This window comes from Cupressus sempervirens, chromosome 4, assembly GCF_028749045.1.
Source record: "Cupressus sempervirens isolate cs-2001-9-10 chromosome 4, ASM2874904v1, whole genome shotgun sequence".
NCBI classification, from domain to species: Eukaryota; Viridiplantae; Streptophyta; class Pinopsida; order Cupressales; family Cupressaceae; genus Cupressus; species Cupressus sempervirens.
In genome coordinates, this window is record NC_143121.1 from 51576995 (window position 1) to 51591923 (window position 14929).

Genomic DNA, 14929 nt, shown 5'->3' on the forward strand with positions numbered 1-14929 from the left:
CAACAGCTGGCTCTAACTGGGGACAAGGACTGACAAGGGACGAAGCTCGAATCCAGAATGAATAAAGCAGTGCCTTATCCATTGGGCTGTAAAATAGAGTCATTTGAGGGACCAATTTAGAAAAGAGGGAACAAACGCCAAAAACAGGGCAACAGAAAGAAAGACCAAAACAACACCAACTAATAGGAGCACACCAAAAACGGGACAACCTATATACAAAAAGGTGTACAACACCTTCTACTGATGATAATGTTTTAGGTGTTGCCCATTATAAGGTAAGGGCAACTGGGTACCGCTCAGGTATGACAAAATAAAAGAGTTCTTTCCGCATACCTCTTTGATTTGGAATGGGCCTCTCCATAAGGAGTCAAAATTTCCATGTAATCCTTTTGGCTCTCTGCGCTTATCCCAAAGCAAGACAAGATCGCCTTCTTGAAACATCCTCTGCTTAGCCTTTTTATCAAAGAACTTCTTGACATGAGATTGATGTTCCTGAATTCTATCTACAACCATCTCTCTTTCTTCTTCCAACTTTGTCAAATACAACATTCATTTTTCAAGAGCATCTTTGAATTCAAGATTCTCAATGGCACTCTGTAATTTCAAGGTGGATAGCTCCAAAGGAAGAGGAAGAGCTAGCTCAGTTCCATACAGGATTTTGAAGGGAGAAAATCCTGTTGCTCTCTTTTTAGTAGTACGATCTGCCCACAATGCATCGTATAGGTGCTTGTGCCAAGATCTTTGATTAACATCTATCAGTTTTCGCACAATGGTCATAATATTTTTATTGCTTGATTCTGCCTAACCATTTCCTTGTGCAAAATAATTAGAGGAATGAGAGAGAATAATCCCATATTGATAGCAGAATGATGATACCTCTTGGGAAGAGAAGTTGGTAGCATTGTCAGTAACAATTTTATTCGGGACACCAAACCTAACCAGAATGTTTTGTTTGATAAAATTGCACACCACTTCTGAAGTTGTTTGTTTGACTGGGATCGCTTCCACCCACTTGGTAAAATAGTCAGTTGCCATCAAAATGTGAGTGTGTCCAACAGTGGATGAAGGATGAATAGGACCTATGAAATCCAAACCCCATTGTTGAAAGGGTTCTTCGATCACCACTGGTTTCAAGGGCAGTGCAGCCAATTGGACTTTTCCTTTGAAGTATTGACAAGAATCGCACTTCTTCACCCATTCTTCTGCATCTTTGAACATCTCGAGCCAATAAAAACAATTTCTCAAGATTTTGTAAGCTATTACTGATGCGGAGTAATGACCTCCACATGCTTCGTTATGAAATAACTGAAGCAACTCCTTTCTTTGTTCAGAATCAACACATCTCAGAAAAGTACCATCTATCCCTTTCTTGTATAAAGCATCACCCCAGAGAATGTATTTTGCAGATTTCAATTTTAAGGTCCTCTTCTCTTTAGGTGATAAATGAGCAGGACATTCCCCATATGTCAGAAAATAGGCAATCTTTGAAAACCAGTCATCAACATTACTAATGAATAAAACTAAAGGCATTTCTTCCTCTGTCTCTTCTTCACCTTTAGAAGATCCTTCTGCAATTGCCTTACACAAACCTTTTCCCCTGAAAAGCTTTGTAGGTTTGATATCGAGATCATATTCTTGTACTTTAGCTATCCAGGAGGCCCTTTTGTTCACGCCAATTTCCTGTTGTGTCAGAATAGTCTTCACTGCTGAATCAGGAACAAACACCTTGGAGTGAGAGTTTAGGATGTAAAACCTAAATTGTTTCACTGCTCTAACTAGAGCATAAGCATTCTTCTCAATCAAAGAGTATTTCAATTCATGTTTCTTAAGAGGGATACTCATGAATTCTATTGGGGCCTCGGTATTGTCTTTGTCAGGTTGTGTAAGTATAGCAGATAAAGTGTTCTTAGATGCATAACAATACAAATGAAAATCTTTAGAAAAATCTGGATAAGAAAGGGTAGGAGCATGAGCAATTTCATTCTTGATTTGTTCAAAAGAAGTCTTACCCTCTTTTGTCCACTTAAAATTAGTATTCCCTTTCATCATATCCACAATCGACTTTTTTATCTCAGAGAAGTCTGGTATGAACCTCCTTATAAAGTTTATCTGCCCAAAGAAAGATCTGACTCCTAGTTTACTCATGGGAAGTGACAACTGTTGGATAGCTTTCACCCATTCAGGATCTATTTGAATACCCTCTTTGGAGAAAATATGCCCCAGTAGTTTACCTTATGTTACCCCAAATATAGAATTCTTCGGATTCAGTGAGATGCCTTGAGTTCGACATCGATGTAAGATGGCTTCTAGATGATGCACATGATCTCTTCTCTGCTTTGAAAACACTGTAAGATCATCAAGATACATCACAATGATCTTATACTTGAAATCCTCGAATGAATGATCCATGGTCCTTTGGAAGGTGGCCCCAGCATTTATCAAACCAAAAGGCATACGATTATAGGCAAACGTACCCCATGGAGTGGTAAAAGCGGTTTTATGTTAATCTTCAGGTGCGACACTGATTTGGTTATAACCAGAGAAGCCATCTAGCATTGACATGAGTTTTGAGCCAGATACCAACTGCAAAATATGATCCATGATAGGGAGTCCATAATTATCCTTAAGTGACGCCTGATTCAAATTGCGGAAGTCAACACATATTCTTATCTCACCATTCTTCTTCCTAACAGGAACAATATTAGCTACCCATGTTGAGTGGTGAATGGGATAGATAATCTTTGCTTTAAGCATCTTATCAACCTCATTGAAAATAGTGTCAGCCACCTTGGGATTGAATTGTCTTTGCTTTTGCCGAAAGGGAGTTGAACCAGGTTTCAAGGGAATCTGATGTTTAAATTTCCCATTCATGAATTCCTTTAGATCTTCATGACCCCAAGCAAAAATGTCTTGGTAGGCTCTCAATAATTTCATGAATGCTTCTTTTTCTTCTAAAGTCAGATCTTTCCCTATTAGGACCATCTTTGGATTTTCCTGAGAACCAATATTTACTTTCTCATAACCCGAACGATTAGAAGGTTTAGCGTCCTCAACTTTCTCTTTCCTTTTGTCTTCTTTATCAAAAAGACTCTCTAGGGTGACTAATCCTCTCGGGATAACATTACCTTCCAATTGAATAACCTCTGGATCATCTTCTTGTTTTCCATTATGGTTACGCAATCCTTCAAATTTCAGATCTGAAAATGGAGGCCTTCCCTCAAGAAATGCAATGATTTGTCTATCATCATCAAAAACTTGCCAGTGTCGATCATTATCAGGCACACTAGGTCTATGAATCATCTCTACTGTGTAAACATCTCTGTTGAACTCGGGGTGAGGAATAAGGAGAGAGGCAAAGACTACAAGACAATCTACTTTGGAATTTTGGATTCTTTGTCTGATATTGCCTACGTACCTGTTTGACAACCAATTCTGCATCTCCTGTTACCTTGAGTTGTTTTATTCCTTTTTCTCTTGCATACTCGAGACCAAGTAGGAGAGCTTCATATTCCACGGTATTATTGGTGGTCTCAAAAGCCAACTTGTAAGCTTTTGGAAATTTCTCTCCTTGTGGTGATATCAACACTATCCCAGCACTTGAACCGGAAGAAGAAGAACTTCCGTCAAACTCCATTGACCATAATTCATTGGTTATATTAGGCATGAGAGGCTCAGTTACATCTCCTTCATTGGATGTCATCATGTACGTTCCATGCCCAGTATCAACATATAATACTTCAGCTCTGGGATCATCTGATTTCAACACTGTATATTTAGCTTTGGGTTCAGGATCAAGCTTAACTTTCTTATTTCCAATAGGGATAAGGGCATGAGACATGTCCATTTTGATTTCACCACCAACATCTTTGCAAAAACTTCTACTCAAAAGCATCCCATAACTAGCAGGAATATCAGCAACCAGGATGTTCAGTTTTAACTTCTTCTCAGGATGTGCTGCAAGTGCTACTTGAGCATCTTTCAACTGGCCAACTAGCGGGACTTGTTTTGCTTCCATAGAATACACTTTTCTAGAAGGTTTATTCAAAGAGAGACCCAAGGCATGTGCTACCTTTGAAGGCATGACATTATCAGATGCAATAGAATCAATGATACAATTACTTAACTTGCATCCAGCTATATAAAGAGAAACATAGAAAGGCTCTGGTTTGTCTGACAAAGACGCCGCAACAAAAGATTCTTTCTCAGTCATGGGCCCTTCCAAGTTATCTTCCACTTCTAGAGAAACTCTTGATTCATGGTTGATAGTGATTTCAGGTGAACGTTTCTCTTTGCCAACACATTGGATCAACCTTTCTAATTGATGAGGGTTGGCTTTTAGGTAATCCAATTGAGAAATTTGTACTTTGGTCTTCTTGCAATGATCAATAAAATCAAAAGAGTCTTCCATGGTGGGAGGTGTTTTACCTTTATCTATCTCCTTCGCTTGAGAAGGCTCTTCTCGAGTATGCTTACGAGACAGAATCCTCTTAGCAGTCTCATCAGAGGCTTTTTCTTTTGCTTGTTTACTCCATTTTTCTTCCAATCTCTGTCTCCAACTTGGTGTAGCCACATTGCAAGAATGATTATTAATATCTTCAGTTTGGTCATCATCAAATTCATACTCTAGGAAATTTATGGAAGAGGTTCCAACAGCGGGTTCTGTCACATCTTCAGGAGCCACATATTCTTCTATCTTCTCTGCAGTCAAATGCATTTGCATGAATATAGCCATCTCAGGACAGTTTGCACCATCATGATCTGTTGTTAGGTGGAAATCACACATAGCAGCTTGTTTACCAGATGATGAGGGATGTTCGATGGCTAATCTTGGTGTCGATTGGGGTAGCCACTTAGTCTGTCTATTTTTTTGATATGGCAGATAATTCCTCCTTGGAATATCTTGATACAAAGGTGGAGGATTAGAGGGCAACTACTTTTTGAGTTGTAATAGATCATTAGCCAATTTCTAATATAAAGGATCAGTGGTAGTGATAGGGGCTTGTTGACCTTTTCCCTTTTGTAGATCACAACTCCATTTTCCTGAACTAAGCAAGTCATCTTCCACCTCAATAGCCAAGGTTTGCGCGGACGCTAGATTAATAGGTCTTGTCCTTCGTATTTGAAAGCTTACATCAGAAGGTTGAGCACTGATGAAGAAAGTCATTTGATTTTCTTTAGTGGGTCTTTTGTTGACAGGAATTCGATTCACCGTCTGATTAAAACGAGCAATGAATTCTCGCATTGGCTCATGAATTTCCTTCATTGAAGTCAACTGGGAAAGGAGCAAATGTTCATCTTCAGCAATCTTAAATCTCCTCTCAAAAGCTTGAATCAAAGTTACCCACGAAGTAATTGATCCAGCTGGTAGCTGTCCAAACCATTTAGCTGCGGCTTCGGTAAGTGTTTCAACAAAAAGACGGACAAAAACATCTTCATATTGGATTGCAAGAACACCGCTTGTTGTAAAGAATGCACTTATATGCTGATCAATAGTGACTTTTTCGTCACCAAAAAACTTGGGAAGAATTTTTCGAGAACCAACGGGCATGTCATGTAGTTGGTTCCCTAAATCTAGAGGGCCAATAGCAGCTCCCCATGGGACTGGTGGTTGTGGTGCTTGATATGCCATGGTCGGAAGAATGATATTCAAGGGCTGTAAATTTATAGCTAAAGGTACAATAGTACCTGGCAAAAGCAAAGCTTGAAAGGATGTAGGAGAAACAGTAGCCTTAGTTGGAGAAGAAGACCTACTAACAGACTTGACCTTTTTCTTCTTCTTAGGAGTAATTGGCTTAAAATCTAACTTTTGAAGGGCTTCAAAATCTTCATCTACCAAACCCTTTTGTCTATCAACCCGAGTGTATGGTTTATCAGCCAGCTTAGTTGTTATTATTTATTTGCCCTTGAATATGACCAAGATTCTGTCTGTTTCTTCTTGGAATGACCACTATTCTCTCAATAACTACAATGTTCTGACCAATAGGGGCTCTTCGCAAGATTTCTCCGAATTCTTCTTCTTCTTCAAGAACTCGATTAACTTGATGATATTCCTGTAGACTTTGTCTACACCTCCAGGCTAAAGTGTTCAAGTCTAAGATGATATCTTCCTGGGTGTCTTGAAAGCCGAGGTTCGGTTGGAGAACGAGAAAAATGTTCTCATGCGGAAGCACCATTGTACTTCATTACAGGCGACTGTCAATCTTTCTTGTTCAGTCTCCCCAGCGGAGTCGCCAAAAATCTGTTGGTAAACAGATTTGTCACAGTAGAATTGCCCAACGGAATGTGTGGCAAACCGTTCACAACAGTTGGATAGGCCCTTGATATCTGGCCTTCCTCTGCGTTTGGAGGGGCAGCTCCCTCATAAGATATAGTTTTTAAAGGGGTTTTTCAATTAAAGGAATCTAAAACTTCAAATTTCAAGAGAAATTCATTCAGGATGAATGCACCACACGCCTTCACAACCTTCTTCGATAAATAAAATCAATAACAGAGGTGCTCAAGAGCTACGCTTGAAAGCAACCAGTATTATTAAGCACATTCATAATCTTTCGTAAACACTCGCATAGCACCATGAGAATGTCTACTACAGCGTATAACAATTTAGATTTTAAAATAAGAAACCCAAAGAACATCTCATTTTATTTCCTTGCACCAAGAAAGCAATAGAGATTTTTCAATTCAGAGATAAAAAGTGTACATACTTTCCAAAATTTATCCCTAGATCAAAATTTCAGCATAGTGTTCCCTTATTTTTCCAACCAAAAAAAGTCATTTACAAAGCCCAAAAGAGCCCTTATATAGACACAGAGGTTAATAACTACCCTTCTGTGGTTAATAACTACCTCCCAAATATGTGATTTGGGTGAGGTTAATTAACCTCAACAAAATTAACCCAAAAATGATCAAATCCTTAACCTATCAAAATGACATTTTAAATCACTAATCACAAAAAGATAAATTAAAAGCTTGAAACTTCAAAAGACTTGTGACTTTGGTGGTGTCTGCATGTTGCGCCCTTTACTGGAGTCACAATGCAACGACAGCTTATGGGACAGTGAAGGGTTATCCTTGCCAGTCCTTCTGATAGTTCATCATCTGATAAAATTGTTGAAGCAGAGGGAACATAATCTCGCAGCTTTGAAGGTGGTGAAGCGGATGGGCAGGCACTGATCATTACAGTTATGGCAATTAGATAATTACCATTGAAATCTCCAATGGCCTACAATAGATTTGTGTTAATCTTAAGCATGCTTGTTACATTTGTTGGCAATTGTTGACCTATATCCATTGACAGGTTGCATCTTTTTCTAACACCCTTCCCATTTAGTAAGAAATTGACTTGAGGTGGAGTTACAAGACAAGCAGATGTCTCCAAATCATCAGAGCGAACTACAAACAATCGTATTTTCTCATGTGGGGTAGGTCTTTTGGCAATATGAAAGTTAGTTGCAAGAACTTTGTAGCCTTTCTTAACTTTGAGAGAAACTGTAATGCCCACCAAGCTCAACCGTGGATAAAACCGAGGAATAATACTTGACATGATGCTCATAGCATTGTGTGCATCAAAAAGTCGTCTCCCCCATACTTGTGAAGTAACTTGTTAACTCCTTAGACATTGTCAGAAGTTCATCTGTATCTGTAACATGAAACCAACCATTTCTACAAGCATTCTTGAAAAATGGCATAAGTCCCATTATTGCTGGCTAAAGTCGAGTGTCCTTTTCCCTTTCAAAAACCTATTTCACTAATTGAAGTAAATCACGTACCATAGCTGGAACTTGATTATAGACAACTGCAGAATCGATTGCCCTCTGAATTAGTTTCTCCATGCTTGGATTGGAAAATTCATATAGCTTGCCAGTATTGGAGAAGATGAGGAGAGCCACCTCTGCATCACATTCGGTATTATTGGCATTTCTTCAAACATTTGATGTACTACTACCACTGTCCCAAGTTTCTTATGATTTATCACTTGTATTGCTTAATGAGCTGGATAATTTATCATTATCGCTACACTCACTCTAGGCATCAGCACTGGTATCCCTGAGATCAAAATCATTTCCATCACTTTCTTCTCCTAGTGATACTCACTCCTTGTGGATACTTTTGTGTTTGGCCACAACATTGTTGGAAGTGGGTAATGTGGGAGCATCTATGCTAACATATCTATGAGCTCTCCTCTGTGAAGGCTTCTCTTTGCACACAAACATCGACCATAGGCAGACGGAGTCTCATAGAGAAATATATACGCTCTCGACACATCTCTCACATCCACATAAATGTGTGTTGCATCAACATATGTCTTGGATGACCTAGTTAAGTATTTCAAAACATGAGCAGTGCTTCCATTAATATCGGGCTAGAGCAAAGGACCTGATACAATACAGGGATGGATTCTTATCAATACAATGCAATATACTGACACTGATTTCTCTTGCCAACGTCTTTGCATAGCAATACCAATTCAACATATGGGTTGATCACTACATTATTTTGGGTTACATCTCTGGATTGAGCCTGTTGTGCATTCTTCGATCTCACAAAACAACCCGAAAGCCTTGAAAGTATATCACAATGAGAAAAACCAAAACTATCGCAAGCAGATTGGTCACATTTGGAAGGTTCTGCCTATAAAATGCCTCTCTGAGTGCTCAGACCTTTCCGTTCGAGTTATCGACAAATGGAACAATGCAACCATAACTCCCTCAAATTCAGCACCCCGTCCACTATTGATTGTTGTGTGACTGTTGACAGCAAACATTCGCACACTGCGGGAGCCTTGCAGTTGCAATGGTCTATGCTATCTGCACAATCCGTCTTGTTATTTGGAGGGTCTCACTTTCATTGAAACTAGTTTGATGTCTATTGATCACCTTTACTATTCATTCAGGAACTCAAATATGCAGTCAAGAAACTCCCCATTATTTATACAATTTAAATTTCCTTTCACTGCTCACGGTGAATTATCAGGGACTCCCATTTGATTCATTTCCATTGTTGCCCATCGCTTTCATGTACATATTTGAGTTTTCATGAAAGAGCTTTGAATAGGTTAATAACTACCTTATAGAGGTTAATAAAAATACGTTTTTAATGGCTATCGTTAACCTTGTGGGAGGTTAGGAAAAACACGCTTTTAGTGGTTAACATTAACCTTTTTAAAGGTTAGGAAAAACACGTTTTTGGTGGCTAACATTAACCTTTTCTTTGGAGGTTAAGAAAAACGTATTTTTAGTGGTTAACATTAACATATTGAGAAGTTAAAGGTTAAGAAATACGTGTTTGGGTGGCGATCATTAACCTTTTATAACTTGAGGCTTAAAAGTTGGATTTCAATGATCTCAAGTGCTGTGTGGAACCGCTAACAAGCCGGGGACATGGAGGCTTAAAGACTTGCAAATTTCACAGATAGAATGATCAATTTAAGGCTTAAAACCAGGCAAGTTTTAAATATTAACCATGGCTCGTAGAATTGAAACAAATTCTATAGTCGGGCAACAAGTTCAAATTAGGAGATTAATTTTTATTGTTATTGATGAATACAATGCAAGGTAATAACATTACTTATATTGTAATAATAATATTTGGGTTGAGTAGAGGGAGAGATTAGTGGTTCAAAATATGGTTATTAGCATGATTGATTAAAAATTAAGTACATGTATTAATAAGGGAAATTAATATATTTACATTTTAAATTAATATTTTTGTCCACACAAACATATTTTTTCATTTCATACTTTGGTTTTAATCCATAACATCCGACATTTTCATATATAGTGTTTGAAGTAATCAATTCTCAACAATTTCATTAGCCTTGAACAAATTTCAGCAAGCATTGCAATTTGATCACCTACACCTACAACTTAAATTTGATACTTTCTTTTAGATTTACTTTTCTAATTTTTGGCATTTGAAATTTTGATATCATTTACTCTACATTTTTCCTTATGATATATTAGTTATACTTAATTTGGTAGAAATTTTTGTTATATTTAAAGACATTAATTAATATTAGGTTGGTATTTTTTTAGAATTAATTGAACATAGTTTAAAGTTGGTAATTAATTACTATCTAAATAAAATTAGAATTTAGGATTATCTATGAGAAAATGTAGAATATAGGTTTTCAAGTCTCAGGGCTGCACAACTATGTATGAAAAAAGAGATTTTGTGAGCCTAAATAAGTTACTTTTCATAGCTACATTCTTCTAAAAATTCTTATTGCATAATGAAAAATATTTTGTGTATACATTTCAAACGTATACAAACTATTACTCACATTTAAGGTTGTTGCATCATCTTGTATCTAGCTATAAATATATTTGGCTTTATATACAATAACAAAGAATGTCATCTCAAAATAGTATAATTTCAAATTTTCATTCCGATGACTATGACATAAGTAGGCCTGGAATTTGATGGTTATATTGGTCTTTTTTTCCCATTTTTGAGCCATATATGATAGCTTATTGACATGTTAATTTTTATAAAATTTTCAACATGATACTTAATATTTATTAATAAACCATCAAACTTAATCATAGGCAATATCAATTTAGATCATTTATTTGCAAAATATAAACTTAGAAAAATTCATAAGTTGACATATATTGCTAATTTATAATTAAAAAAACTGAATTATATATTATTTTATAAAACATATAAATTTAAAAACTTTTCAAATATAATTTTTTTTTTTTTTTTTTTTTTTTGGTAAAAGAGGGGTAAACACTTTGACCTGGAGCTATGAACCAGTGACGTCACAAAAGAGGGACCTCATCCCTGAGAGATTTGAACCTTGATGGCAAGGATAACAACTAAACAACTTAACCATCACAACATGCCACTATTGGCTCAAATATAAGATTTTTATAAATATTACTAATCTTAAATTATATTTGATTAAATGTTAAAATTTAAAATAATTATGTCGAGAGGCATATACAATGGGAATATGCCAAGGAATCTTTCGTGTAAAGAAAAAAGAATGGAAAGCATTATACATGACATGTCTTTTGTTTTTTCATAATAATGGGCATGACATTATAGACCTGAAAAATAGGAGGCAATTAGAAATAACATGCCCAAAGAATTAGACTAGAATAATAGGCCTAGAAAGTCATTTCAAATAAAAAAATAAAAAATTAGACATAATATTAATGATCTTTTTTCTAAAACTTCAAGATTTAAAACCAAAATCTCTTTTATTAACATATTAATTTATTCAAAAATTAATTAATTAAATTTTTCATCATTAATAAAATTTATTAATTAATTAAATTTTTCATCATTAATACAATTTATTAATTTCTAGGTTTAAACAAATCAAATTTGATTTAGAAACTTACAAAAATATACACTTATTCTTGGAGAAAATAAAAACACACACCACATTTGCTTATCTTTCATTTTGATTTGGTAATAATACTTTTGAATTCATTATTTTATTTTCTATTTAATATTTTTTAAGTTCTAAATAGAAATTATCATTTTCAATTGATAATATTCTAATTTATTCTTTCCATAATGATAGATATGACCCACCATTGAAATTAAAGATATGATCAATATTTTTAAACAAATAAAAATTTATATTTTAAAATATGTGAGGTGTATGTATGAGTGATAGATTTTAAAACTAGATCAAATATAAAATATAATACAATTGTTTCTAATTTTTTGGTTTCTAAATCAATTTAGAGTTTATTTAAATATAATAAGATTTCTAATTATATTTTTCAATAAATAACGAGTTTCCAATTTCTTCAATATTTTTACTTTTAAATGATTAATATTGCATAGATTGTTATTTTCATTTCAAATGATAGATATGATCTACCACTAAAATAAAAGCTATTATACATTCTGATTTGAATTTTCTTATATTATATATTATTGTATAATATAATAATAATATGTAGTTAAATGTTCATTTTATTAAAAATTTATTTGATAAAATTTTCAACCATATAATTTTCTCAACTCTCATTTTTTTTTTTGGGATTTAATCTAAGAAAATACAATAACAAAATATATATGAAAGGAAACGTAATTATGCATCTTATTATAACATATGTTAACATAAAATCTAACCATAATAATGGTCATAGTCTCATTGTGAAAAGACTCATATTATGTTTTTAATGGAGGGAAGATAGAGTGACACTTGGTTAAAGGGAGGGAGGGGGGAGAGGGGGCCACATCTAGAGAGATAGATGGGAACTCATATTACATTTTCAATAGCTAAAGATTATCTTAATAGAGAGATCTTATAGATTGAGGTAGGGAGAGGGAGTGATTAGGTGGCATACATATAGAGGGGGAGGGTGATTATAGGGTATAAGTAGAGAGAGGCAAAGGATCCTATTATGTTTTTAATAGAGAGAGATTAAAGAGAAGGGAGAATAGTGAGAGGGTGATTAGTGAGAATTACGAGAGAGAGAGAGAGAGAGAGAGAGAGAGAGAGATTAGTGGGCATATCTTGAAGAAGAGGCAATGGATCTTATTATGTTTTTAATAAAGAGAGAGGGAGAGAGGGGGGTAGAGAGGGATATGATGGAAATATCTGTGAGAGAGAGAGAGAGAGAGAGAGAGAGAGAGCGCAATTAGGAGGCATATATAAATAGAGGAAACAAATAGGGGAGGGAGTGAGAGATTGAGAGTGGGGAAGAAGTAAGTGAGGGAGAGAAAAGGAGATAGATATTATATGGAATATCTAGAGAGAGAGAGAGAGAGAGAGAGAGAGAGAGAGAGAGAGAGAGAGAGAGAGAGAGAGAAGGGGGCATATATATAAAGAGAGAGGGGAGAGGGACAAATAGTTAGAGAGGGTGATTACGGGGAATTACTAGAGAGAGAGAGAGAGAGAGAGAGCACGTATATATAGAGAGGGGGGGGAATAGAGAGGGTGATTAGGGGGAATTACTAAAGGGAGAGAGAGAGGGGGGGATTAGGGGGAATTACTATTGAGAGGGAGAGAGAGAGAGAGAGAGAGATCCAATTAATAAATGATAGAATAGTAATCAGTTGAAACATCTCCATCAATTGCCAACTTGGCTCAGTCAATGCATGTCTCATAAATGCTTCAACTTTGGAGATAAATGTTGCCTGCACATGGTGTGAGCCCCTGTTTCCTTACTCGACTTTACGAACACTTGAACTAAACATTATGTTGCATATGGAACAAGGCATTCCATTGTCTAATTTCAACTTTGCACAACTGTAATAGATGACTAAAATGAAAATTTGTTGTGCACTGTCATGAGAGAGAGAGAGGGGGGGATCCTACTACATTTTTGGTAGAAAGAGAACTTAAAGATAGGGGTAAAGAGAGGGTGATTAGGTGGTGTGTGTGTGTGTGGGGGGGGGGGGGGGGGGGAAGAGAGAGAGAGAGAGAGAGAGAGAGAGAGGTAACGGATAGTGGAGGGAGGGAGATGTTGACAGAGAGATAGGGGAAGGGATAAAGAGAGGGAAAGAGGTTAAGGGGTATATATATATATATATATATATATATATATATATATATAGAGAGAGAGAGAGAGAGAGAGAGAGAGAGAGATCCTCTCGTATTCCATTTTTAAGAGAGAAGGTGGGGTAGAGAGTAAAATGATGGTAAGATAGGGAGGGTGGAAAGAAAGAGATGGTTATTAAGGGGAATATCTAAACAAAGTAGAAAGGGATGTGTATGCATGTGTGTGTGTGAGAGAGAGAGAGATAGAGAATGGTTTATATTTTTTTTTTAATATAGAGTGAACTAGTGGTAGGGTCCAGATAACTAGAGAGTGAGAGTAGGTATATTTATATGGATTAAGAGAAGGTGTATTTAGATGGATTATGAATTGATGTGTGTGTGTGTGTGTGTGTGTGTGTGTGTGTGTGTGTGTGTGAGAGAGAGAGAGAGAGAGAGAGAGAGAGTTCTAACCATAACTAACGTCTTAACTCTAACTCTAACTGTACACATAAACTCAACCTTGAACTCCAATTGTAAACTTTATCCTAACCTCTATTACCTTAACCATATGCATGTATACCGTAATATGAACCCAAATTAACTATAATCTAATACTAACCCTAATCCGAACACAAAATCATAATTATAACCCTAACCATTATAAAATTTAATTATAGTTGTTAAACATAATAATACTATTTACCACTTTAATATTAATCTCACATGACTCCTAACCCTAAACCTCAAAGTCTAGTTGTTCCCCTAGCCATATTCCTAATGCTAAATCTACCTATAACCCTACTTCTAATGAGGAATCCTTTCACTAAGTCTATTTGTGTCCCTATCCATAACCATGTTCCTAACTCTAAGCATACAACATATAAATTAAAGGTCTACATAATTCAAAGTTGAATAAATTAATAACATTATACTAAATTGAAGAAAAATAGTCATGTCTTCTAATTATGCAACTAAAGTACTATATATACAATATGTTTAAAATATCTAAAAGAATACTTTGATACTAACCTTACGAAAATAGAACTAATAATTGCACTCTGAACCCTAAGCCTAACTGCAACCATATCCATAATAGAGTTTTAAAAATGATCTATTTAAAATATATATATTATAAAAATAGAAAAAAATTATTATTATCATCCAAAATATCTTCCAAGGTGCACGATGACTACTACTAACTTATATATACTTATATATATATAATATGCTAAGAGTAATCCTTCTCGAGGCACCTATTTTTCATCAAATCATAAGTTTTTTTGTGTGGGTTAGGATTTGATGAAAAATAGGCACCTCGAAAAGGATTACTCTATATATATATATATGTATGTATGTATGTATGTATGTATGTATGTATGTATGTATGTATGTATGTATGTATGTATGTACATTTACATGTACACGTACACGTATACGTACGCACACACACACACACATATGACAATAGAAGGCATTAACATG

The 14929-nt window shown here is 35.5% G+C and overlaps 1 protein-coding gene across 1 annotated transcript; it reads right to left on the reverse strand.

Annotated features, from left to right (window-relative positions):
- Positions 1–6091: 6091 nt before the first annotated feature.
- On the reverse strand, positions 6092–7829 carry LOC149559886 (E4 SUMO-protein ligase PIAL2-like). The gene is made up of 5 exons (XM_089827505.1): positions 7767–7829; positions 7586–7670; positions 7355–7485; positions 7022–7219; positions 6092–6238 (listed from the first exon to the last, which is right to left on the reverse strand). The coding sequence occupies exons 1-5, from the start codon at positions 7827–7829 to the stop codon at positions 6092–6094; spliced, it is 624 nt and encodes a 207-aa protein (XP_089683631.1).
- Between the last annotated feature and the right edge of the window lie 7100 nt (positions 7830–14929).